The sequence below is a fragment of the Lontra canadensis genome, unplaced genomic scaffold (assembly GCF_010015895.1).
Source record: "Lontra canadensis isolate GAN:19392208 unplaced genomic scaffold, GSC_riverotter_1.0 scaffold46, whole genome shotgun sequence".
Classification (NCBI taxonomy): Eukaryota; Metazoa; Chordata; class Mammalia; order Carnivora; family Mustelidae; genus Lontra; species Lontra canadensis.
Window position 1 is genome coordinate 12,364,712 of NW_022631040.1, and position 27,668 is coordinate 12,392,379.

The following is a 27,668-nucleotide window of genomic DNA, read 5'->3' on the forward strand; positions in this document are numbered from 1 at the left end:
AACTGTCAAACTAGAGAACTCAGATACAATATTTTTCAAAAACAAACATGATATAAAGACTTTCAGGCACACAAAAGCTGAAAGAATTCATCACCAGCCCACCTGGTACTATAAGAAATGCAGAAGAAAGTCCTTCAGGCAGATGGAAAAGTATGCCAGATGGGGACCTGCATCTACACAGAGAAACAAAGAGAGCCAAATTAGCAACTGTGTTTAGAGCAAAAATAGTAACAATGTTGTTAGAAGATTTGGAACATGTAGAAGTAAAACTTACATGAAAATGGAGCACAAAGATCTGAAGATTTTTGCAAGGTTCTTTTTGCCTTATGTATAGTGGTAAAATAGCACTTTAGCATAGATTTTAATAAGTTAAAGATGTATACTATAAACATTTTTTTTTCAAAAAAACACTGAAAATACACAGCAGAGTTATAGCTAATGGAGAACAAAGGAGATAAACTAGAATTAAAAAAAAAAAAAGAAAAACATGGAACAAAACACAGATGGGAAAATGAAAACAAACAGCAATTGGAAGCTTTAAACCCAACCATATCAATAATTACATTAAATATAAATGGCCTAGGGGCAACTGGGTGGCAGGGTCAGTTGATCCTGATTTTGGGTCAGGTCATAATCTCGGGGTTGTGTGGATCGAGCGCCACGTTGGGCTCCATGCTGGGTGTGGAGTCTGCTTGGGATTCTCTCCCTCTGCCCCCACTAAAAAAAATTACACACATATATATGGCCTAAAAGCCCTCACTAAGAGGTTGTGGTTGTTAAACTTCATTTTTTGTAAGATTGTTTCTATTTGAGAGCCAGAGAGTGAGAGAGCACCAGCAGGGGGAGAGGGAGAAGGAGGCCCCCCACTGAGCAGGCTCTATCCCAGGAACCTGAGATCATGTCCGAGCCGAAGGTGGCCACTGAACCAACTGACCACCCACGTGCCCCTGTCAAATTCTGTTATTATTTTTTAAGTTATATGCTTGTGAAAAACCGACTTTATTATTTTTTTAAAGAAAAAAAACACTTTAAATATAAAGACACAAATAAGTTTAAAGGATCAAAGAATGGTGAGCTCCCTGGTTTAGAGGTAAAATAACGTTCTCTTTCAGGCTTAAAAATCCTGAAGTCATAGAATAAAGATCATCAGGCTTAACCACTCTATTTCACAGATCAAGAGGTTGCAACTCAGTACAATAACTTAGATGCCAGCTGAGGTGGCCAACTCAGAATGGAGATGTCCTGTAGACAGAAGATATGAGTTGTAACCTGGGTAAGAAGCCAGTAAAGGCTTATTTGGGTGTTACCAGCAAAGATGTGATCAGTAAATGAAATAAAGAATATGTAATCATAGTCTAATGATGGGTGCTTCGGGAAATAATAAAATTTGTAGATGTTTTTAAATGTGAAAATCATAAACTCTGTGTCCATGGGTTTGGAAACATGAAAAACGAATTCCTTGTAGGAGAAGATAATTCAATATTTTTCTTGCTCTAAATTAATGTTCTCAATTATTCTCAAAACGTAGATTTTATATTTTATAGACACTTATCTACATGACATAATTTTTTGTAAAGTCAGCATGGATAAAAGTTAAATTTTTTTAATATTCATCTCATGGATCTCTAACATCATTTGCATTTTCTGTGTATGTAACTGAAGACCACAGTAATTTTTTTTTAATTTATTTATAAGAGGGTAACGGGGTGATGAGTATTAAGGAGGGCACGTGTTCTGATGAGCACTGGGTATTATATGCAACTAATGAATTGTTGAACACTATCAAAAACTAACGATATACTGTATGTTGGCTAACTGAAAATAATAAAAAATTTTTTAGAAAAGAGAGAGGAGAGAGCACACAGGCAGGGTGAGGGGCAGAGGGAGAAAATAGACTCCCTGCTGAGCATGGAGCCTGATGTGGGGCTTGATCCCAGGGCACTGAGATCATGATCAGAGCTAAAATGCTAAAATCAAGAGTTGAACACTCAGCTGACTGAGCCACCCATGCCCCCCACGACAGTACATTTTCATGAGTATAAAGCAAGAGGTATGTGAAGGAGGAAGATAACACGGTGAGGGCAAATTATCTGGAGGAAAAAAGTATATTAAAAAAAAATTACAGCTAGTACATCAACATTTTCCAAGGCTCTTGGAAATTATATATATATATATACACACACACACACACACACACACACACACATTACATAACATGATAATAAGCCCCAAACCCATTTGTAGATATGGAATCCTATGTAAGAAATACTATCTCGTGTCTTTAAGAAAAATGTCCACCTAGGTAGCAATAGCTCTATCATACGATCAATGCAAATAGACACGTTCTAGAAAATTTCCCAAATAACTGCCCCTCATTTGGCTTACACTCAGTGGGTTGGTGGTAACATGTTGGAAACATAGACCAAATGTGGGGAAGCGTCATTTCAATCTGGATTGTTCTTTTTTAAGGGAAAGTAATTTTAAAAGAAAGTCTTTAGCTCAGATCATGATCCCAGGGTCCCCAGGGCATCAAGCCCTGCCTCAGGCTGCTTCTCCCTGTCCCACTCCCGCCTGCTTGTGTTCCCTCTCTCACTGTGTCTCTCCCTGTCAAATAAATAAATAAATAAAATCTTTCAAAAAGAAAGTTTACTGATACTTTAAACAGTGGAATATGGGGGCATCTGGGTGGCTCAATCAGTTAAGCATCTGCCTTCTGGCTCTGGTCATGATGGCAGGGTCCTGGGATCGAGTCCCACATCAGGCTCCCTATTCAGCAGGGAGCGGGCTTCTCCCTCTCCCTGCTTGTGCACTCTCACTCGCTCTATCACTCTCTCTCTCCCAAATAAATAAAATCTTTAAAAAGAAAAGAAAATTGGAATATGAAATTTAAAAAAAAGTGGCTTTTGAGAAACTAATTTCAGATCATTTTTCTGTAAGTCATTTTTTAATTTAGATGGTGCCGTGGAAATAGTAAAGCAAGTAAAACCATAGAAAACCCCACCTCTTTAATGTTTGTGAGAAATCAATTTCCCTGAAACACTTTATATAATGCCCAACTCATGTTTTTTCATATAGAAGCAAAGCCAAGTTCATTATAGATTCTCAAAATGCTGATATTATCAAAGCGGAACCTGAGTAATGTTGAGTTGATTGTTTTTTCTTTATGCCATCAGTAGTTAAATTATTCTACATGAGGTATTCTGAAGTTTGATATCATCGAACCCACTTGGGACAAATTTTCCAACTCTAACTGTAATTTGTACAATTATCATTATCCATGCCTAGAGTAACTGATAATAAACTTAGAACAAAACCAAAATACCATGGATTGCAAGGGCTTTTATGATGCTGGTTCTATATTCTGGCTCCAGGGACAAGGCCAGCCTGCCCTAAATATCCACAGGGCCAGACACAAGAGCACAAAGAAGACCATTGTCCCAAAGCACACCCCTCTCCCCCCGCCCCACAGCTCCATTCTGCGGCAGGAGAAGCACAAGTATGTGGACAATTTATGAACCTGTCTTTATGTCCTTTAACCAGTTATGAGTCTCATAAGCCTATTGTCGTGGAGCTCACTCTTCCATGTTTTGATTTTGCCAAATATTTAGCTTAAATCAAGTCTACTTTCCATGCTACTCATTAATAATAACATTCAAAAAGGAAGGAGGAGGAGGGAAGGCTTATCTACTATAATGTTTTTCTTAGTGACCCCATGCATATTGTTCGTAACAATCTTTCATTTTCTTTCCTAAGTCACTCAAAAATTTTTTCCAGAAATCAGTGTTTACCTGTTTTGTCTGTCTCTTGGAGCCTCTCCTGTTTGGCTCAGTTTTGCAAAGGACCTTTAGAGAAATTCAGAAAGTTTATTCTTTGAGCTGTTCCCATGCTCTTGACTGTTATTTTTCCATCTGGGAGTCCTAAAATAATTCAAAGGGGCAATAAAAACAATCCTATACTTCTCCCATTTAAAGGAATAATAAAATGTTGTCATTCTTTTCTTACAAAAGTGACCTGTTCAGTGAAAATTTAGAAAATAAGGATGGGTCTGGTTCAAGACGGCAGGTGGAAGAATGCCGAACTCACGTGCTCCCTGTGACACACTGAATCTAGACCTACACACTTAACAATTCCCGCTGAAAGAAAACTGAAAACCAGCTGAGTGGCTTCTACACATTGGGCAAAAAGCCCCATTTACCAAAAGGGATAGGAGACATTGAGACAGAGTCTCACCATGAACCCCAACCCCTGTCCCACAATCAGAAGGAAACTCCACTTGCAGTTTCTCCCTAAAAGGCAAAGAGTTGGAAAACCACATCTGGCACCCCAACTTTTAAGACCTGAAGTCATAAAACTCAGAGAAGAAAACAAGCAGTAAGCTCCTTGACATCAGTCTTGGTGGTGACTTTTTGGATTTGATGACAAAAGCAAAGCCAACAAAAGCAAAAACAAACAAGTGGGACCACATCTCCTCAGCAAAGGAAACCATCAACAAAATGAAAAGGCACCAGCAGAATGGCAGAAAACATCTGCAAATCATATCTAATAAGGGGCTAATATCCAAAATATATAAAGAAATACAACTCAATAGAAAAAAAAATCCAATTAAGAAGTGGGCAAAAGATCTGGATAGACATTTCTCCAAAGAAGACATACAAATGGGCACCAGATACATGAAAAGGTGCTTAACATCACTAATCACCGGGGAAATGCAAATCCACAGGAGATTTCAGCTCACACCTGTGTGCAGTGGCTGTTTCAGGAAGACGACAAACGCTGGCAAGGATGTGGAGGGAAAGGAACCCTTGTCGTTGATGGTGGGAATGCAAACTATGCAGCCACTATGGAAAACAGTGCAGAGCTTCCTCAAAAAATTAAAAGTAGAACTACCTTATGATCCAAGAATTCCACTTCTGGGTATTTATCCAAAGGAAACAAAAACACTAACCCGAAAAGACACCTGCACCCGCATGTTCATTGTAGCTTTATTCACAATAGCCGAGACAAGGTGATGGCCTCAGTATCCATCGGTGGATTAATGGGTAAAGAAAACGTAGCGTATATACTGTGTAATAGAAAGATAAATACCATGTGATCTCACATGTGGAATCGAAAGAAAGAAAAGTAAAGAAAAAAATGAAGGTCACAGATACAGAGAATAGTTTGGTAGTTACCAGATTGGGGGGGGGTGCACAAAATGGGTAAAGGTACTCAAGGGTACAAAGTTCCAGTTACAAAATACCTAAGTCAGAAAAAATACATCGTGGAGATACAATGAGCAGCATGGTGACTATAGTTAACAATACTGTCTGCTGCACTTGAAAGTTTTTAAGGGAGTAGATCTTAAAGTTCTCATCACAAGAAAAAAGGGTGACTCTGTGTGGTGGTGGATGCTATCAAGACTTACGGTGGTGATCATTTTACAATATATGTAAATATTGAATCCCTGGGGCGCCTGGGGGGCCTAGTTGGTTTAGCATCTGCCTTTGGCTCAGCTCATGATCGCCTGCTCAGCGGGGAATCTGTTTCTTCCCTCTGCCTCTGCTGCTCCCCCTGCTCCTTCTCTCCCTCTCAATAAATAAAATCTTTTTTTTTTAAAGATTTTATTTTATTTATTTGAGAGAGAGAGAGAAGTGAGAGAGAGAGAGAGAGAGAAATGAGAGAGAGAGAGAGAGAGAGCATGAGAGGAGAGAAGTCAGAGGGAGAAGCAGACTCCCTGCTGAGCAGGTAGCCCAATGTGGGACTCGATTCTGGGACTCCAGGATCATGACCTGAGCCGAAGGCATTTGCCCAACCAACTGAGCCACCCAGGCACCCCAATAAATAAAATCTTAAAAAAATAGTGAATCATTATGTTGTATACCTGAAAATAATTCTATGTCTATTATATCTCAATTTTTTTAAAAAGAAACTATGGATAAGCCAAGAACAGGAAACAAACCTTTCATCATCCAGAAACCACTGTTAGTGTTTTGCTGTGTATCCTCCAGCCTCTGTCGGTGGGAAATTCTGTCTGAGCTTGAGGACTGGGGACGGCTGGAGGGAAAGACACGGCCGCAAGAGGGCAGTAGCCCACCCCAGCTTTTCTCGGATTGTGCAGGGACCTGCAGCAGGAGAGGAGAAAGACCTCAGCCTGGAGCCTCCGCCCAGAAGGAGAAAAAGACAAGAAAACTCCCAGGGGAAGGAGGAATTGGGAGGCAGGGTTTCCTGTCCAGGTGCCGTCTGCAGCGTGGGAGGAGGGGGGGCGGTCTCTGAGTCAGAGCGCTGGGAAGGAAGGACAGCCGCAGCCTGGAGTCTTTCATCGCAGGGCATCGCTTGCAAGGGAAACCTAAAAAAGTCAAAGTCAACAGCGAGCATACATACATCAGATCATCATACTGTACACTTGAAATATGTTATAACTGGGGGGCGCTTGGGTGGCTTAGGCGTCCAGCCCTCGGTTTCAGCTCACGTCATGATGGGGGGGGAGGGGTCCTGGGATCAAGCCTCCTCCCCAAGTCGTGTGGGCTCCCCACTCAGCTGGGCATCTATGGTCCCTCTCCCTCTGCTCCTCCCCACTCTTTTCTCTCTCTCTCTCAAATAAATAAAATATTTTTAAAAATAAGTATATATATTATAATTAAGTTTATCAATTATACCTTAATAAAGTTGGTGGAGGAGAAAAAGAAGAAAAATAGAATTCCCATGTGATCTAGCAATCCCACTCCTGAGTATATACTTACTCAAAAGAATTGTGGGGACCCAAACAGGTACTGGCAGAGCTGTGCTCAAGGCAGCGGTAGTCAGGTAGTCACAATAGCCCAAAGGCAAACGTGTCCCTTGGCCGCAGAATGCATAAACAAAATTTGGTAGAAACCTTAAAACCTTCCTTAAAGAGGAAGACACTTGGATGGAGCTTGAAGGACATCAGGCACACTGAAATAAGCCAGTCACAAAAAGAAAGATACGGGAAGATTCCATGTCAGTGATGTAGCTAGTAGTTGATTTTGTAGAGACAGAAAGTAGGAGTGGTGGCCAGGGACTTGGGGGGTGAGTGAGAACTGATGTTGAAATCGGTGCAGAGTGTGAGTTTTGTTAAAGGGAAAGCGTCTGCAGATGGGTTGTATGACAACATAAACAGACATAGATTCTGAAGAATTACCGTTGTTTTCTTACAGTCAGAAGATGTAATTCAGTGCTTGTAGTTTCATGAAGTGGGTCCCTTCTGATGTTCTCTCAAGGTAGGTGACCCCAAATTTGCATACTTTTGGGTAGCATCTTAATGTCTCTTTTTGTCCTCTCTTAAAGGTATGGTTTTTGAAAGGGGTTCTATTTAACTATGGAAAGAAATGAATCCCTGAAAGGAAACCGTGTCTGGCACTCGGTAAGACCCTACTAAATGTTAGCAGTCTAAACACGATAAAAACTTCCTGGGACTGTTTTTCTTCTTTGTTGCCAATATTTCTCACTTGTGGCACGCCTGGGTGGCTCAGCTGGTTGGGTGTCTGCCTTCAGCTCAGGGCATGATCTTGGGGTCCTGGGGTCGAGCCCAGTGACCTTGCTGTTGTCTGGCTCCCTGCTCAGCAGGGAGTCTGCTTCTTCTTTCCCCTCTGCCCCCCACACCCCCACTCATGTGCACGCTCTCAAGTAAATAAATTCTTTTAGAAAAATATTTCTCGGGGCGCCTGGGTGGCTCAGTGGGTTAAAGCCTCTGCCTTCGGCTCAGGTCATGATCCCAGGGTCCTGGGATCGAGTCCCGCATCAGGCTCTCTGCTCAGCAGGGAGCCTGCTTCCTCCTCTCTCTGCCTGCCTCTCTGCCTACTTGTGATCTCTGTCTGTCAAATAAATAAATAAAATCTTTAAAAAAAAAATATTTCTCGGGGCGCCTGAGTGGCTCAGGGGGTTAAGCCTTTGCCTTCAGCTCGGGTCATGATTTCAGGGTCCTGGGATCGAGTCCCGCATCTGGCTCTCGGCTCAGCAGGGAGCCTGCTTCCCACCGCCCCCCACCCCCCCGCCTGCCTCTCTACCTACTTGTGATCTCTGTCTGTCAAATAAATAAATAAAATCTTAAAAAAAAAATATTTCTCACTTTCTGTCTTTTACTCTCTTAATGATGGCTTCTGACTTATTGGTCTTTCCTTTATAATTTCTTCATCACTCTCAACCATAAAAAGTCTTCTTCAATCTTGAGATTCAATACATATTTTCTTGGGGCGCCTGGGTGGCTCAGTGGGTTAAGCCTCTGCCTTCGGCTCAGATCATGATCTTAGGGTCCTGGGATCAAACCCCGCATCGGGCTCTCTCCTCAAGTGGAGAACCTGCTTCCCCCCCACCCGCCTGCCTCTCTCCCTACTTGTGATTTCTCTCTGTGTGTCAAATAAATAAAATCTTTAAAAAAAAATACATATTTTCTTGCAGTTAAAAAAAAGAGAGAAATGAATCCAGACTGAAAGACTGATTCGGATTTTTAAAATCTTGTCCACTTTGTATTCTCAATACATCAGGGACAGATGTGGCCTGAGATATCATACCATTTATCCCCTTATTTCTCTGACGAGGAAGATGGCTTCGAAGATGTTGTAAGTGATTTGGTTCAAAGTCCGACCCTGCAAGGTTTCACACTTGGGGTTCTGGAATAATCCTAGCTTGCCAACATTCATCAGCAGCAACCCCTTTCACATGTCTCTTCGTGGACACCATTTTAGAAAAGTGTGGTCTATCAAACTGCACTTAAGTCATAATGCACTTATCAGTCAAGTGCATCAAGTGCGAATTAATCCTGAATGGGTATAATCCCAACGCAAGACACAAAAATGCCATCCTGTTTCTCTTAAAATTGTCGACACGTTGAAATTGTTATTTCCAGTTATTACCAGAGAGAACCACTAGAGGTCAGAGAAAACTCTGTCCTCCCACCCACCACGGGAAGGGGTGGGAGGTGCATGGACCAGTCTCTAGGGCACACACCCCCTTTCCCCCCAAAAAGTGCTTTGCCTCCTGGCTCACATTATCTAGATTTAACCAAGAGCAAGTCTTATTTCCTCTGCCTACTCATGGATTTGAGACTAATGTTCTTTGCTCCTTCAGTTGGATTTTACACTTTTTAAAATTCTTAGATTATTTAAATCTTTCCATCTGGCTACAGAGACACCTTAATTTCATGCCATTGGATCCCTCGTATCCAAATGCAATGCTTTCACAAATTTTCTGGAACTTTATGGAATCCTGCCTTTTTAAAATATTGTTTGACTCTACCAGGGCCAAAACACCATAAAGATATTGAAATGACATCCAAAAATAACATAGTCTTTTATAACCAACTTTTTATACCATGTACTTTTTTTTAAAGATTTTATTTATTTATTTGCCAGACAGAGATCACAAGTAGGCAGAAAGGCAGGCAGAGAGAGAGAGGAGGAAGCAGGCTCCCTGCTGAGCAGAGAGCCTGATGCGAGGCTCCATCCCAGGACCCTGGGATCATGACCTGAGCCTAAGGCAGAGGCTTTAACCCACTGAGCCACCCAGGTATAGCCACCCCTATACCATGTACTTTTTAAATTAGAATACTCTGATGAACCAGTGGCTTTTCACTGACTTCATTTGTTTCAATTACTGGTAATCATTTTTGTAGTTATGTTTCAGCAATTGAAATGTCATCGGTTGCCTGGGTGGCTCAGTTGGTTGGGCATCTGCCTTCAGCTCAGGTTATGATCCCAGGGTCCTGGGATCCAGCCCTACATCAGGCTCCCTGCTCAGTGGGGAGTCTGCTTCTCCCTCTCCCTCTGCTTGCCGCTCTGCCTGCTTGTGCTCTCTCCCTCTGCCTGCCTCTCCCCCTGCTCGTGCTCTGTCTCTTCTCAAATAAATAAATAGAATCTTAAAAAAAAAAATGTCATAGTTTAGCCAAAGCAGTCCTTAAGCTGCCCATGTAGCCTTTGGACAAAACTGTGCAAATTTTTTTAAGCACCTTGGCTTTCTTTAATAAGACAAGCTCATCTTATACCTGCTCAGTCTTAGAAATTCAATCAGCTAGTTTCCTAAGCCCAATTGGTATTAGAGACCAAACTATGAAGACTAGGGAGTGTTTACCTGATGTTGTGCTACTGGGATGGTGTGATTTATTGGGTGGTTTAGGGACAGAGATGGAAATTAACACACACACATAGAGATAAGTTCATAGTCATTTTGGTGGACACCTGGCTGGCTCAGTTGGTGGAGCATGCCACTCTTGATTTGGGGTTGTGAGTTCAAGCCCCATATTGGGTGGGTATAGAGATTATTTTAAAAATAAAATCTTTAGGGGTGCCTGGGTGGCTCAGTCACTGGGCATCTCTCTTCAGCTCAAGTCAGGATCCCAGGGTCCTGGGTTCAAGCCCCACATCCGGCTCCTTGCTCAGTGGGGAGTCTGCTTCTCCCACTCCCTCTGCCCCTCCTCTGTGCTCGTACTCTTTCTCTCTTTCTCAAATAAATAAATAAAATCTTAAAAAATTAATAAGTTCATAGCCATTTTCAATTTAATCCTGATAGCACTTCCCAAACATGATATGTAAATTCTTTATTATACCCCATCTCCAGCTCCCAATAATATTTGAATTCTTAATCCTATAGTCAAACTATAATTATGCCTTTTTCTTTGATCATAGGTGACTCATGTAATTGTCACTCTGAAGCTCTTGATTTATAACAAAGCTAACAGAATGACTGAATTATTGACTTGCCAGTAAAAGAAACAGATCCAAAATAGTGATGCTACTATTAACACTTAATATCAAACTGCTAAATAAAATCCAAATTTGTATTTGTACTTGCCTTTGTTCTTGGAGTATACCATGGAATATAGAGTGAAATTACTTTGGTCCAGAGGACTCTGAAATAATTGCTCACTCTGTGGGCTAGGGAAGATCTGTTTCAATGTTTCAGTTCATTTTTAGTTTGAAAGTGTCAGAGTTGGACAGTTCTGAGCTCCTACTATTTTAGCTTCTACTTTTACTTCGGGCCATATTCAGCCACTGTCAGAAGGGTTCATGTTATTAGCCTGCAGCATGAAGATAAATAGAAATACTTCAACAGTTCCATCTCCAAAGTATTAAATGAGAATTTCCCACTGTCTGGCTCCCCTGCCACGACTCATGACAGCTCGATGTGCAAGCTTCATACACGGGCGTTCTGCAGAGGCTGGACAAACCTAGTCAGACTTCTGCTATTTGGTTTCCCCTAACATATTTAGAATCTACAGTTTCGTGTCTCCGAATAGATTTTCATTGTATTAAATTCTATCCTAATATGAAAACTTTTCTGTTATCTGCCTCCTCCCCCCACCCCACCCCAGCTAGCTTTTCTTTCTTTTTTCTTTCTTTTTTTTTTTTAAGATTTTATATATTTATTTGACAGGGAGAGGGAGAGAGAGAGAACGAGAGAGGGGAACACAGCAGGGGGAGTGGGAGAGGCAGAAGCAGGCTTCCCACTGAGCAGGGAGCCTGATTCGGGGCTCGATCCCAGGACCCTGGGATCATGACCCAAAACGAAGGCAGACACCTAGCGACTGAACCGCCCAGGCCCCCCCCCCCCACCCCAGTGAGCCTTTCTTCTCTCAGTCATATAGGATCGCATTCCCTTCTAATCAACACATCATGTATGCGAAGCATTGTCCTAGCAAACCACAGCCCTAAATAATGATTTAGTTTTACAACGTATATAAGCCAATATGGTTTTCCATGTTGCTGTTTTCTAAATACAGTATCAGTTATTTATTATTATTATTTTTTTTGTTTTACAGACAGAGATCACAAGTAGGCAGAGAGGGAGGGGGAAGCAGGCTCTCTGCTGAGCAGAGAGCCCGACTCGGGGCTCGATCCCAGGACCTGAGCTGAAGGCAGAGGCTTTAACCTACTAAGCCACCCAGGGACCCCCAGTATCAGTTATTTAGATATCTTAATCTGCCTCTAGGAAAAATACATGCACTGGGTAGCTCATTGGGTTAAACGTCCATGTCTTGATTTCTGCTCAGATCAGGACCTCAGGGTGGTGGGATGGAGCTTTGTGCTGGGCTCTGTGCCCAGCGGGGAGCCTGCTTGTCTCCCTCTCCCTCTGCTCCTCCCACCGCTCATTCTCTCTCATAAGTAAATAAATAAAATCCTCTTAAAAAGAAATATTCTTTTAACTCATAAGGTCATAATTCTGACCTTATTTCTCTACACACACATTTTTCTTTTTTTCTTTTAATTTTAATTCCAGTTAATATACAGTATGCATACATTTTTCTAGTATCAGTATCGTAAAGTGCAAATAGCTCAGTAGTCCTCCAAATCTTCAGTGGCTTTCGGAGAAAAACAACCAAGTTGGATGTGATTCTATTAGAGCGGCGAAGAATTATTTCACACATTATATATGCCGCTTTAAAGCTTTATCTGCAAGGAGAATTCTGACTCTGCTCCTCTTGTAGAATGAGTCAGTAGACTCTCGGTCTGGTGATCATACAAGATAAATCTGTGCACACACAAATAAAAATCCTTCTCTGGTGGCATCGGGAGTGGCAGGTGCCATGAAGCCTTGATGATTGGCATTCCGGAGAGGGCAAGCCTCTCACAGGCGGGCAGCCACTGAACCTTCCCTTCCTGGAGCAGTCGCTGAGCTGAGCGTGTGCTCGCCTGGCATAGAACGGCGACTCGTGGGGGGCAAGGAGACAAGAACCAAGCTCTTTAAGACTGTAAGGTCTTCAAGCATTTTTTTTTTAACTCAATAACTGATGATGTATTTTCATGAACCTTAACTCTCCAGTGTTCTTGCTTCTCCAGAGGGCAGTTTCCTAATTATATCAGTAAGGAAAGATGTCCATGGATTGGCACTCAGAATCCTTTCCACCCCCTTTCCTGTGCAGAGGCCAGGAGACGAGAACATTGTCCAGGGGGCTTGGAGTATGAAAGAGAATTTGGCAAGTTCTAATCAGGGGCACGCTGGGAAGCTTTGGAAGGCAGTGGGGGGTGGGGTGGGGTGAAAGCTGTTTCCGCTCTTTTTGCTGTTCTGAGAGTAAGAACAGTTCTGCAGGTGTCAGATTTTTCTGGGCCAGATACTGGTGTCTGGTGAAGAGATGGGGGCTGGTGGCTGGGGGGCAGCGTAGGGTGCCCAGGCTCTGTTGGCACAAACCAGGCAGGCAGGCATGGTGGGACCTGGGGCTGACCGTGGGGGCTGGGGTGCCCTCCTGGGGCCGCAGCTTCTTGCTGTGCAACAGTGGCAGCTCTGTTGTTCTTGTACTTAACACTGGAGGTGGCCTTCTGGGCATTTGGAAGCGCTGAATTCCCTACACTCAATCCTGTCCCATGTGGCCAGCCAGAAGGGCGCATAGGCACAGGATAAAAAAGGCAGAGATAAACCGCAGGACTCTGGGGTGCTGAGGAGGGAGTAGGCAGTGGGGGACGAAAGGGCATTCGCTGGGCCATGACAAGTAGAATTGAATGTTCCCAGCAGGGGCTCCCGAAGAACCCAAGGAGGAGCTTCAAATACCTGCTGGGTCCAGAGGTCAGAGACAACACCTCGGGCAGTACCCGGGAAGGAATTATTCTGCTCTCTTCTCTGTTTTGGCCTAGGAAGGGTCAGGAAGTAGTCTGCAAGTCTGGGGTGCTCAGAAACATCAGGCGGAGGAAACAGAAGGGATACGGTGTTGCTGGGGCGCCTGGGTGGCTCAGTAGGCTAAGCATCTCATTTTTGATTTTGGCTAGGGTCCTGCTCTCAGAGTCCTGAGATGGAGCTCTGTGCTCAGTGGGGAGCCTGCTTGAGGTCTCTCTCTCTCTCCCCCTCCCTCTGGCCCTCCCTCTCTCTAAATACATGGATAAAATCTTAAAAATCAAGTTCAAGGCTCTGAGTATTACATGGAATTGAGCACTGTAAGATTTGAAATCATATAAATCAAGGGGCACCTGGCTGGCTCAGTCTGTGAAGCATGCAATTCTTGATCACAGGGTCATGAGTTCAAGCCCCATGCAGGGCAAGGACCTCGCTTAATAAATGAATAGAATTATACAAATCAAGACCATGTTTGCAACTTTGGAACTTTTTGTTACCTCTGTGTGATTAAAAAATTATAAGGCTGCCTAAGTTTTCACCCAGGAGCAAGGGAAGCACTTTTCACACTGAGTAACTTTTTTTTTTTTTTAAGATTTTATTTATTTGAGAGAGAGAGAGAGAGAGAGAGAGAGAAAGAGCACGAGCAGGAGGTAGGCAGAGGGAGAGAGGGAAGCAGACTCCCCACTAAGCAGGGAGTCCGACATGGGGCTCAATCCCGGGCCCCCGAGACCATGACCTGAGCCGAAATCAAAAGTCAGCTGCTTAACTGACTGAGCCACCCAGGAGCCCCCAAACCACAAGAGAAGCTTGATGATAGAGAACCATCTGAGGGTTGATGGAGGGATGTGGGTGGGAATGGGCTAGGTGGGGATGGGCTAGATGCCCGATGGCGGTTAAGGAGGGCACTTGCTGTGTTGAGCACTGGGTGTTACATATGTCATGAACCACTGAATTCTCCTCCTGAAACTAATATTGCCCTGTATGTTAACTAACTAGAATTTAAATAAAAATTTGAAGAAAAAAATGTTGTTGTGATATTTGAATAGTATTTTGGATGGACAAAAACCAGATTTTTGGTCCCCTGCACATTTTACCTTTGTTTCTATTTGATACGCAGTCTACGGGGGAGGGGGGTACTTTCTGAAGTCAGGGTTGCTTTTTTTTTTTTAAGTAATCTCTAAATACCCAATGTGGGGCTAGAACTCACCACCCCAAGATCAAGAGTTGTATGCTGGGGCGCCTGGGTGGCTCAGTGGGTTAGAGCCTCTGCCTTCGGCTCAAGTCATGAGCTCAGGGTCCTGGGATGGAGCCCCTGAATAGGGCTCTCTGCTCAGCGGGGAGCCTGCTTCCCCCTCCCTCTCTCTGCCTGCCTCTATGCCTACTTGTGATCTCTCTCTCTGTCTCAAGTAAATAAATAAAATTAAAAAAAGAAAAAAAGGACTGTTAAGACCTCTTTCATATATAGATATAGATGTATAGATATTTACTGTAGTTACCGTAGTTACAAATCCACAAATCTAGTTTCTCTTAGACTTTGTTTTACTTTATTTACAAACCTAATTACTTTTAGTTACAAATCTAATAAAATTTAACTATTACTATAAGGGGAAGTTTCACCATTCACTTCCTTAAATTATCTTAAACATTTTAAATGACTTTTACAAATTTAATATATTTAATTTTCTTTTCCGGTATTTCAACTATGTACAAGGCTATGTAATTCTTACAAATATAGTAAATTAGGTTTATTTTTTATATTACTTTCAATTTAAACATAACTGTAAATCAATTACTTGATTATACACTTCAAGTTGGAATCATAAAACTAATATTTGTATATTTTAATAAGCCAAACTGTAAATATTTTATGTACTTAGAGCAATACATCCAAATCATCCTTAAATGTATCATGTACTTTAATAGTATTAAAATATTAATGAAATTAATAACCCATATTATTTTACTCTTAACTCTTAGCTTCCAAGAATAAAAAAGATATTTACTGATTTGGGAACTCCTGGGTGGCTTAGTGGGTTAAGCCTGGGATTCTTGATCTCAGCTCATATTTTGATTTCAGGGTGGAGAGTTCAATGCCTGCCTTGGGCTCCACGCTGTGCAGGGAACCTATTTAAAAAAGAGAGAGAGACTTACCTGCCTGATACAATAAGGCATTCGCTAGAAGGTTAAGATTCACCATGAACCCAGAGATGCATATCTACCAGCGCTATTGCTGAAAGCCCAAGTGTGACGATCACATCACATACTCTGTGCTTGGACCCGAACTTAGCTCGCGCAACCCGGCTGGTTTGCCCCACTTTCTCCCTGTGAGTGAAACTGATATTAACACTAGGGGCTAAGTAAGGTTTGCGTTTCTTGCTCTTTAAGATTTTATTTACTTATTTTTCTAGCGAAAGAGAGCGCGGGCAAGCCTCTAGAGGGAGGAGCAGGGGGAGGAGCCCAGGCAGAGGAACAAGCGACTCCGCGCCGAGCGCTGACGTGCGGCTGGATCCCAGGACCCCGAGAGCGTGACCTCAGCCAAAACCTGGAGTTCCTCCCGCAGCCGGCGGGGCCACCCGAGCGCTCCTGGGCTGTGTCTCTGACGCTGTGTTTAGGACAGGTGTCTAGAAAGTTATGGCCCATTCTCAGCGGTGTTCATCGCTTTCCCCAAAGTTGGTCACTGGTGCGCATCCCGTAACAGCGCATTATCACCACCGTCTCACCCAGCCACAGGGCGCGGGGTATAATCTTTACTGTCCCCGTCGCCTCTGCCGATCTGAGCGTGGCCAGGAACGCCTCGTTGTTTGCGGTTCATTTATTTCGTCGCAGGTGTGGCTGAACGTGTCTCGTGTGTTCACTGCGCCCCCAGCTTTCCGGGTGCGCCCCGCCGCGGCCGCCAGGTAGGCCCGGGGCAGGTGCGGCTGGGCGCGCGATGCCGGGTCCCGCGGCCAGGGGGCGCTGCCGCCCGAGCCCCCACCCCCCAACTCTACCCACGCCCCGTCCGGGCTGGGGCGGGCGGCCGGCGGCGGGGGCGGGGGCGCAGGCGCAGGCGGGGCGCCGAGGTTGGCGTCTTCTCTCGAGCGGTAGCCGGAGGGGCCGCAGCATCATGACGGTGGGCGCCAGGCTGCGAAGCAAGGCGGCGAGTGGTTTCCTGCGCCGCGGGCCCCGGGGCCGAGCGCGGGCGGACGGGGACGAGGAGACGGCCGCCCTCCTGGAGCAGCCAGAGCGCGGGGACGAGGCGGCCAGCGCGGCGAGCGCGGGGCGCCCGGGGGCCCGGAGCGCGCGCAAGGTGCACCTGGCCGTGCTCCCCGAGCGCTACGAGCCGCTGGAGGAGCCGGCGCCGGCCGAGAAGCCCAGGAGGAGGTACCGGCAGAAGCTGAAGAAGTACGGCAAGGTAGGGCCCCACGCCCGCCCCCGCCCGCGGGCTCGGGGTGCGGGCGGCCCGATCCCCGGCTCCCTGATCGATCGCCCGGAGGGTGGGCGTCGGGTCTCCACCGCCCGGCCGCGCTCAGCTTCTCTGAGCTGCCCTTGCGTCCCCTTTCCAGCTGTCGTTAACAGACACGGACGAGGGTTCTGTCCACTGGGAGGTGAAGGAAAACTCGATCGCAAGTAACGACAGAACCCAAACCGGAGCTGGGGTGTGTGTGGAGGGGGGCGGGCCAATCCAACCCCTAACCCCCGGGGCTGCGGGGCTGCGCCTGGTAACGTTCCCAACACGTCCCAGCATCCCCGTGTTCTGATCCCGGTGTGCCTTACACCCCCCTTGTACAGCCGACAGGACAGAAATCCGTGTCCCTATTTTACAGATGGGAATACTGAGGCATTAGCGTGGTGAGGTGACTTGTAGAGGGTGACCCAGTTGGAAAGTAGGGAGTTGCAGGCCGGTTCATCTGTTCTCTGGCAACATCCTCTCCAGGATATCCCACCAGCTGAGAATTGTTTGGGTTTTTCTCCTTAAGTTCCAGAGGTTATTTCCAGGGCCTGGGAGCGGGACAGTACATAAATAGGCACATGTTGAATCTACTTTTCTCTTCCCCCAGCTGGCCACCCTTATACTATGGGACCTGCAAACATACCACTGCCTTTTGCCTTGGGGGCTGGGGGGCAGAGGAAGGAGGGGAGACAGGAGGGGGTAGAGAGAGAGAGAGAGAATATGAAGATGGGATAAAATGACAGTGCCCTTCTCAGAGATCGAAGCCCAAGGCAGTGCCTAGGCGAATCACTTGAAGCTACTTCTGCCCCCACCTCCTGGGCCTGGGCAAGGCCACCCAGAAGAAGATCATAAAACTCACTGTGTTCTGGCCAAAGGCCCCATCTGATTCACAGTCTCATTGTCTGTGCCTCTTAACCTGTCTAAAACCATCTAGTTTCTGCTCCTAGAAACTTGGGTGTATCATCCCCTGTAAAAGCCAGTCAGCAGGTTTGGCACAGTATACTGGCAGGCAGTGAGATAGGGACTCTCAGGCTGGGTTCTGCTAGAACTGACCCATCTGGTCTCAGTTCAGCATCAAGAAACCGCCGCTGGCCTCCCAGCTGGCGAACCTGGTATCTGGGGACATCTCAGGTCAGGGGCTGGCACGTGGAGATGCTTTTTAGGTGCTCATTTCGTGCAGGGATCATGCTAACCACCAGAGATAACGAAACAGATACAGTGCAGTCCTGCCCTAGTGAAGTGCACACCTCCTGGGGAGACCCCGGCAGAGTCCGGGCCCCACCACGTTGCCACATGGTACAGAGTCCTCGGGATGAGGGTGTTGAAGTCAGGTGACATAAGAACTAGGCAGAGAAGATTGAGGTTTCAGAGGTTAATGATGAGGTACTATTTCACACTTAACCAGGATGGCTGTTACTTAAAAAAATAAAAACAAACAAACAAAAAAAACCCCAGAAACAAAAAATAGCAAATGTTGGCAAGGATGTGGAGAAATTGGAATTCTGCAGATTGCTAATGGAAATGTAAAATGGTGCAGTTCCTGTGGTAAACAGGTTGGAGTTTCCTCCAAAAATTAAGCATAGAACTACTGTTTGATTTAGCAGTTCAGCTCCTAGTTATATACCCAAAATAACTGAAAATAAGTACTAAAATATACATACATGTATTTGAGGGAGAGAACATAGAGAACATATTCACATGTTCATAGCAGCATTATTTAAAATAGCCAAAAGGTGACAACAACTCCTGTGTCTATCAGCTGATAAATGATAAAATGTGGTGTATACACATTGTGGAATATTACTCAGTCATAAAAAGGAATGAAGTCCCATTAACGTTCCACAGCATGGATGTGATGGAGGTTGGCTGGGTCCAAGGAGGGTCCTTGGCTCCGTGCAAGATGGCACTCAAAACTCGAGCCTAGAGGAAGTGAGAGCAGAGTTCATTGAAGACAGAGAGAATAGAGATACAGAGCGTGTTGGATTGGAAAGAAAAGGGAGTCTGGTCTGGGCATGGGGTTTTCACTGGGACTTAGCGTTTTTACTGAGGATGACGGGCTGGTGCAAGTGTCGTCTTAGGCATATAGGAACAAAGATGAGAGTTGAGGTGTCTGACCTTCAGAAGTCACTTGGCCCTGGAGCCAGGGATCTTGATGAGTCACTGGTCTTGGAACCACCCTGCCTGGTCACTCCTTGGATGTTACCTGTTGTGCCGGCAGACTCTTAAGCAATTGTTAAAACCTTGACCTTTACAAGGAGAACAAACATTATCTATTCTATGAGGTGTGTGTAGGGCACCGGCTGTAGGTCCTGGCAAAAAAAAGAGCAGAAAAAAGAATGAACAAAGCAGTTTGTCTTGGGGTCCCTTTAATTTCCCTCTCAGATGAACCTCGGAAACAGTGTGCTAAGTGAAAAAAGCCAGACACACGGGGTCACGTGCCGTGCGCATGGATGGTTCTGTTCCTATAGAATGTCCAAAATAGGTAAATGCAGAGAGAGGGAAGCAGATGGGTGGTTTCCAGGGACTGGGGAGACGGAAAAATAGGGGGTGGCAAAGTATTAAAACAGGTGCAGCTCTTCCTTTTGGGGATGGTAAAGATATATTGGAAGTAGGTTGAGGTGCTAGTCACACGGCACTGTCCGTGCACCAGATGCCACCAAATATTTCACCTTAAAATGGTTAATTTTTGTTTTGTGAATTTCACCACAGTTAAAAAAAATAAAAACGGTAAAATTGAGCCGACAGAGAAGGGGTGGCATCCAAGGCGGAGGGAACAGCCCAGGCAGAGATGTGCGCCGCCGGAAGCTGTTCCGTCTTACCCTCGGTCGGTAGACCCCGGAAGCCGGAGGAGAGGACACTGTCCCATTAGAGTTGGACACGCCCTCTCTGCCTTCCAACTTCCCACTTTCTTGGAGGCATCTGGGAAGGTAACCAGTTAGGTTCCACCGTGGGAGAAGAAAAGAGTCCACCCCGCTGTGCCGAAAATCCATGGCGACAGCCAGTTCCCCACTGGAGGTGTGGAGAGTTGAGTCTCCAGGCTTGAGCTACCCACGTGAATCTTTCCCTTTCCCTGCCCGGGTGGAATAAGGAGGGACTTGTGAAGGCTCCTCATTGTTAATGGACGCTTTTCCTTCAAGGAAGGGGGCGTGGCCGTTCCTAGTCATCCGTTCACTGGTCAAGCCCTGCACCCAAGTCCCTTCCTGCTTCTGTTTAAAGAGGCATTTGTGGGGGCGCCCGGGAGGCTCAGTGGGTTAAGGCCTCTGCCTCCGGCTCAGGTCATGATCCCAGGGTCCTGGGATCGAGCCTCGCGTTGGGCTCTCTGCTCAGCAGGGGAGCCTGCCTCCTCCTCTCTCTCTGCCTGCCTCTCTGCCTACTTGTGATCTCTGTCAATAAATAAATAAATAATCTTAAAAAAAAATTAAAAATAAAAAAAATAGGCATTTGTGAAATGCAAAAGGATTTCTCCTCTCCTGCTGCCCTGTGGTCCCCAGGGCCCACCTGGTCCCACCTCTCAGAGGCTCGGGCTGAGGGCGGGTGTGCGGGGACTCCTGCCCGGTGCTTTGTAAGGATGTGAGTGTTCACTTGGCGCTTTAATGGTTCACGGGCTGTGTTCTGGGGACAGGGAAGGGGGAGGGACCGATGTTGGCTGTTCTGCCACAGCATGCCAGCAGCTCTGCTGCCCATTTCCTGAGTGACACCCCTCAATTATCCCCAGAACCTTGTAAAGTGGGGGGGACCCCCCCATTTTGCAGCAATAGAAACAAGTTTAAGGAAGTTGTGCTCTTCGGGGCTGCACAGCTGGAGAGTAGCCAGCCAAGCTGGGAGGCAGGAGTCTCACCTGGCAGTTGGGTTGAGGGGGACTGAACCCCAAAACTTAGCTTAAGGTGAGAGGCCACCTTTCCCAGGCACCCCTGAGAGCCGCGGGAGACATTTGGATGAGGACAGTAGGTACGTTTTGTCCATTAGGCAGCTAGGGGAGGATGGGAGGGGGAAATACAATATGTGGAGGAGCCTTTATCTCAAGGCGGAGAAAAATTGTCGTCATGCTCTAGGGGCATCTGGTAAGGACAGGGGCACCGGAGCTGCCCCCTGTTGGTTTGGTGACCTCAGGGCTGGGCCCACCGCTTGGCTTCAGTTTCCTTCTCTGTGACGTGGGGTAAAACGAGGGTTTTAAAACCTGGCAGGCGGCAAGGCTTCTGTGATGGTTGGCTGCTGTCTTAGGGCGGGAGGTAGGCGGGGTGAAGGAGAGACCCCATAGGACTGTTGACTTTCTGGTTCCTTTGGAATCAGAACTCAGTAACTCAGAAAAAACTGCCGTCTGTAGCCGATCACCCAGCTCAGCTTTGTACCGGGTCCTGACCGCATTTTAGACTGGAGACTTGATCTTCATATTGAGGGAAAAGTGATCTTTGTTGACAGCTGGGTTTTAGTTTCTGTTTGTCTCGGTGTGTTTTGTTTTGTTTGTTTGTTTTGTTGGAAACTGGAAGGGGGTGGGGAGTTCCTGACTTAACCAGGGGTTGGTTGAATACGGAGAAGCCCCAGAAAGCATGACATCCTAGGACAGTTGTAATAGATCACCACCAACGTGCTGGTTTAGGACCCATACCAGCTGTACAGGTCTGGAGGCCAGAAGTCCAAAATCAGGGTCACTGTGCTGAAGTCCCCAGGCCGGTTCCCATGCAGGCATCAGGGAAAAACCAGTTTCGGAGCTCTTTCCAGCTTCCAGAGGTCCCATCCTCCTGCATCCAGGCCAGCAGTGTAAGTCCGTGGACCTCGGCCTCTGCTTCTGTCATGACACTGCGTTCTGTGTGACTTGTGTCCCTCTTAGAAAGACGGTTGTCCTCCTTTGGGTCTTGATGAATATATAGGGGCCCTTAGAATGATTGGCCCCACCATCTCCCCCATCTTAAGACCCTTAATCACATCTGCAGAATCCCTTTGACCCCATAAAGCCATATATTTACAGGATCTTGGGATGGGGGGGCGCATTCTTCAGCCTACGATGCTCCCCTGGGTCCCCCATACCCCACAGCTTCTCCAAGAGATGATTTGGTTTGAAAACTTGACTCACATCAATAATTCAAAACCTCCCTCAAGTGACACTGAAATGGTCGTTGATAGATACTTTACGTTTCTTTGTATCGCTTTTCTGGAACCTGTGTTTTGACAACGTTCCAGCTAATGAGCTATTTTAGCAGCTTCTTTCTAAATGGCGAAGGTGAAGTGAGGAGCAGTTTTTGCGAATACCTGACTGAGGAAAGGGGATGCACAGAGGCCAGAGACGTCCGGTTCAGTGCAGGCGCCCTTGATTCCCGATCCCCATGACACTTGCTCCCAGAGAACAGTCTTTCTGTTACTGTTATTTCAGGGAGGAAAGTAAAATTCTCCTGCTGAATCTCATTATGCGTTTATAGAACAGGCTCTCTCAGCAACCTCACGCCGCCCCCTGAGGGCACCCTGGTGTCTCACTGAGGAGTCCATGGGCGCTGTGCCAGGAGTCACTGTCTAGAGAAGCCATCCATGTCACCTGGCTCTCCCCCCGGGCTCTTTATGGAGCCTGCGAGTTTCCACAGGAAAGACCCGGGCCCTTTCTGGACGCTGGGGGTACGGCAGTGAGCACGAGCCCCGTCATCCCGGAGAGAGGGCAGGTCAGCCTGCTGGACAGAGGAGGTTTGCTGGGTAGCGTTGGCTCTGAGCTTTTTGACTGTGATCAGGCATTTTAAGCAAAACCAGGAATTTCAAGTATTTATTGGGAGTTGGAAAGGTCAGGGGGCTGAGAGACGAGGTGTGTGATAGAGCCCAAGTCATCCACATGGATGTTTGACTGCATTGAAGGGTGATGACGAAAGTTGAGTTTGGGAAGAGGAGGGGGCGTGCGGTGGGCAACAGCACCATTAATATTGGGGGCGTCTCTGCTTCCTGTTGGCCATCCCATTTGAATCCCTGGGATGTCGCCTGTCCAACACCAGGCCTTGCAGAAAAGGAGTGAGTGGCAAGAAAGCGCAGCGTAGTCCTTACCCTGGAGGAGTGTATAATCGTACTGCAGGGTACAGCGGGAGAGAACAGCTGGAGACGCTAGAGACCGTGCGAGGGCTGGGCAGGCGTCTGCCCCGGAGCTGGAGGGAGGGCAGGGCGGGCTTTCAGACAGGTGAGGGCAGGGACACTGGACCCCGTCTGGCGATGATGCAGTGACTGGGCTGGAACAGAGAAGAGAGTAGGCTTTGGTTCAAAAATAAAATCGGGGCGGGACGCCTGAGTGGCTCAGTCAGTTAAGCGTCGGCCTTCAGCTCAGGTCATGTTCCCAGGGTCCTGGGATCCAGCCCCCTCTGCCTGCCGCTCCCCTTGCTTGTGCATTCTTTCACTCTCCTGTGCTCTGTCTCTGACAAATAAATAAATAAAATCTTTAAAAATAAATAAATAAAGGGGCGCCTGGGTGGCTCAGTGGGTTAAAGCCTCTGCCTTCGGCTCAGGTCATGATCTCGGGGTCCTGGGATCGAGCCCCACATCGAGCTCTCTGCTCAGCGGGGAGCCTGCTTCCCCCCCCTCTCTCTGCCTCTCTGCCCACTTGTGATGTCTCTGTCAAATAAGTAAAATCTTTAAAAATAAATAAATAAGTAAGTAAATAAAACAAACAAACCAACAAACCAGGGGCACCTGGGTGGCTCAGTCAGTAGAGCCTGTGACGCTGGATCTCAGGGTTGTGAGTTCCAGCCCCGTGTTAGACGTGGAGCCTGGTTCGAAAACAAAAGGGGTTTGGTTTTGGATCTGGCATCCTCAGTGCTGTTCCCGAGATGTCTGAGTGATCTGGAAATGTGCAGGGCTTGAAGATACCTTGCCAGAGGATGACATCTGTGCTGAGCACCCACATGTGCTTGGCGGGGGGAGAAGGGCGGGGGCGGATGTGGAAACACGGGATGTGGCCCGTTTGTCCTGACGGTCCTTTCCTGGGTCACCGTTGCGTGGGAGGGACTACAGAGCTGCCTAACCCGCCCCTTGGCTTTTCTCTTCTCTTTCTGAAAAACAGAACGTGGGGAAGGTCGTCACCAAGGGATGCCGCTACGTGGTCATCGGCCTGCAAGGCTTCGCCGCGGCCTACTCTGCCCCGTTCGGAGTAGCCACCAGCGTGGTCTCGTTCGTGCGCTAGCAGGAGCTGCGGGGCCGAGCACTGGCGCGGATGGCAGCTCCGCTCTGGGACCACCCTTGACCTGAACCCACAAAACCCTTGGAGGAAATCAATGTCTCTCCTGCTGCATTGGATGAATGTTATGAATGGAACATCCGTGTGCATCGCTGAGCTTTTCAGGACTTAGGACCCAGGCGGCTCCCGACGGACAGTCCCGCAGAGAATCAGGCCCGCCTTAGGCTTGGGGTCACTGTGTGCAGACAACGGAGGCTTCCCGGGGTGGCAGCCACGGCGGGGGGCTGGGCCCGCAGCAGACACTGGGCAGACGGGGCGCTCCGGGTGGGTAGCGGAGCGGTGATGACAAGGGGGCAAAGGGCTGTTGACCTGGATCGAGATGATTTGTTATGTTCTGGAAAGGCCACAGGCTAACATGGTGCTCACAGCCCTTGGCTGACTCGCTTCTGGGGGCAGCCGGGGAGCTGTTTGTCTGTCACGCGCCCCATCTCCTCTCTCCACCCCTTTGTCACCAGGAGTATAATCATGGGCTTGAGAAGAAGAAGCAGGGAAGGAAAATCTCTTTGAGGGTGGGGATGCGTTGAAAACTGTCGATGATGTGTGTGACTGTGTAAAGCAGATAAACTTGTGTCCCCCCCCTCCACGGGAGGGGAGGGAAGGAGGGGGCTCAGAGGCAGGCTGGGTGGGCTGGAGCGGCGGCTGGAGGGAGCACCCCTACCGCCCGGGCTGGGGCGGTGCGGCTGCGAGTTCTGAGCGGCTCGCCTGTCCAGGCAGTCGGGGACCTCCTGACTCCCTGCAGCCGCTTGGCCCCTCTGTGCCCTTGGGAGAGAGGGAGACACTGCGCCTAGCAAGAAAAATACGTGATTTTAAAATGGAACCAGTAAGTAGGAGACAGGTGTGCCAGAAGTAGAAACAAGAAAGATGGTGGACGGGAGGAGTGGGAGTCCAGGAGCCAGGTCTGGTTCCTCAGCCCTGGGAAACCTCAGGCGAGCTGGGCTTGCAGCTCCGGGGAGGGACCAAGGATGCTGGGTGGCTAGGGGTGCCGTGGCTGGTGCTGAAAATCCCCCTGAAGCCCGAAGCTCTCACTGGCTGCCTCTGTAGCATCCTTTCTCTGGTGCTGCCAGCTAGTCCACATCTCACCTGGATTCAGAGCTCAGCACCGCATGGGTCCTGGGTACTCCCCTGGGACGGCCCAAGGACTGCCATTGGACCCTTGGCCAGGGAGGTAAAAGAAAGAGGAGGCCCCTCTGCCAACCCCCCGCAAAGCCCACTGCTGCGACTCTTGACAGAAGACCCAGAAGGCCAAGTGGTTGTTGCCGACCCATCTGTAGGGGCGTGGCCACACCTGCGTGTTGCCCTGAGCAGGTCCCCAGGCCTTGGCAGAGGCAGCCTCAGGGCTCAGGCCTCACCAGCCAGATGAACCAGGTGGCACCAGGATGTGGAGAAGGTGGGTGGAGAAGACAGAGGGACAGAAACAGGAACCGGTGTAGGCGAGTGTTGTAGCTAGACGTTCTGGAGGCCGTGTTGAGGAAGAACTTGGGTCCCATTCTGCATCATTCATACTTGTGAGGAAAAGGCACAACAAGCCGTCTTGTTTCCATCAGATGATAAAAGTGGATGATGAGAGCACGTTTGCACCCACGGAAGATCATGACGGCTTGCCTGGGCACACTGGGACTCGGGGGAAAGAAACCCAAGTGGAAAAAACAGCCAAGCAGAGTTCAGTGGGAGAGCCAGGCCTCTGTGGCCTGTGATGGGCCTGGTGGGCGTCTGTCCGTGGCGGCCCAGGGATGCTGACCTGCCCCAGAGGAGTCTACTGAGTCCCCTCAGGGCAGTGGAAATGTGACTCTGGAAGGACCCAGAGCTGCTGAGGTCTGTCCCATGAAGACCTTCCCCATCCCACCCCCAAATTGGAGACACTCTCAGGCCAAGCACATTTGGCCCTTGAAATTTGAATTATCTGATGAATAATCAGCCTAGAAATATCATCCATCAGAATATCGCAGGGATTGTCCTGGGAGCCAGATTCCTGTGTACAGAAGATGACCTTGTCCAAACTCCCTGAGTGCTTATTCCCCTGGGACAGGGCATCCATGTTGCAGATTAGCTTTTTGCCTATTTCTCTGTCTTCAGTTGTTGTTGTTGGTTGTGTGTGTGTGTGTGTGTGTGTGTGTGTATGTTTAATGTCAGGGTCCACACCTTACTGAGAATTGGGTTGTAGAGCTTTGCCTTTCTGCACTTGACCAAGAGGCTTCTTTTGTATCCTTTTCTTACCCTGTGATGTAAATAAAATCCTCCATTGTGTAACGTGTCTGTGTGTGACATTTTTTTCCTCACTTTCCAGCCTTGCCAGATTCCCGCAGCGTCCAGCCAAAGCTGACTTCACAGGGCAGGCGAGGGCCGGTCAAGGACCTCCCTGGGGCCACCCACGCCACCACGGGGAGCCCAAGGCCGCCCCAAGGGGAGGAGGAGGGTCCCCGATTCATCTGGAACTCTGCTTAGGTGTTAAGGAGGGGCAGGGGGTTGTCTAGAAACAGCAGAATAGGCTTTAGTGTACAGGAGAAGCCTCAGCTCACGCATTTGTGGGAAGTGAAAATTTCCAGAACCTCCAATAGTTGAAAACTCCAGAGCCAGAATGTGTAGCTTGAAGACAGTCTGGGTATATAGAAGGAGAGAGTTTTTATCACTTCACCAGGCCAAGGAGGCAGGGTGCCCCCAAGACTGAAAGCCCACCCAGGGTAAAAAGGCTGAGTGAGGGTCTTAGAGGAAAACACGGGATCTGGGCGCATTTGATAGGAATCGGGTCTGAGCCTTGTTCACCATGTCTTCAAGCTGGCGCTGGCCATCGGCGTGTTGTTACTAAGTCTCAACTTCAATATGGAGCTCCGGAGCTCCTGGAACGTAGGATTTTACAGATAAACAAGCCAAGAGGGGAGGGAGAGAGACTTAAAGAATGGAGAAACTTGTTCAGTTGAAAGATAGGCCTTGCGAAGCAGGAGTATGTCCATAATTTCCATCCATCTTTACATTTCCATTGAGGTTTCACAATTTTGATGGAGGAGCTCCTGTGGGGCCAGGAAGCTGTGTTTTGCACTAGTGAGTCAGAAGATTGGGAAATGCTGGCCCCTGGGAGTTGCTGTAGGTTGCAACTGCCAGTGGACTGCCCAGGTGGGAGCCTGGGGTCTGTCCAACCTGAGCCGGAGGAGTGAGGGGGTACCTGGCAGGTGCCAGCCCTAGGCGGGGCATATGTAACAAACCCTTTGTTGAGAGTCCCCACCGAAGCTGTGGAAAAAGGCATAGTGGGAGTTCTGCACCCAGTGGGGATGTGTGAGTTTTCCAACATGACCAAGGCGCTCTCTGACCCCAGCGGGGTGTTCTACAGTTTGATTCCGTTCTAGCACTGTTCCCTGGAGAGAGCATCGGATCCCACGGATGAAAGGGCTTAGTCCTCTGGCAAGACCGGTCCAAGCTGCCCGCCACCTGTGCTTTTTCATTGACCAGCTAAAGACGGAGGTTCCAACAACACCCTTGGGTTCTGTTCATTTGCTAGAGCGGCGCACAGAACTC

The 27,668-nt window shown here is 47.6% G+C and overlaps 1 protein-coding gene across 1 annotated transcript; it reads left to right on the top strand.

The window, feature by feature from the left end:
* The first annotated feature begins 16,552 nt into the window (after window positions 1–16,552).
* On the top strand, window positions 16,553–24,261 carry CUNH1orf115 (chromosome unknown C1orf115 homolog). Its single transcript, XM_032872960.1, has 2 exons — window positions 16,553–16,924; window positions 23,988–24,261. The coding sequence occupies exons 1-2, from the start codon at window positions 16,637–16,639 to the stop codon at window positions 24,105–24,107; spliced, it is 408 nt and encodes a 135-aa protein (XP_032728851.1). The 5' UTR covers window positions 16,553–16,636; the 3' UTR covers window positions 24,108–24,261.
* Window positions 24,262–27,668: the final 3,407 nt, after the last annotated feature.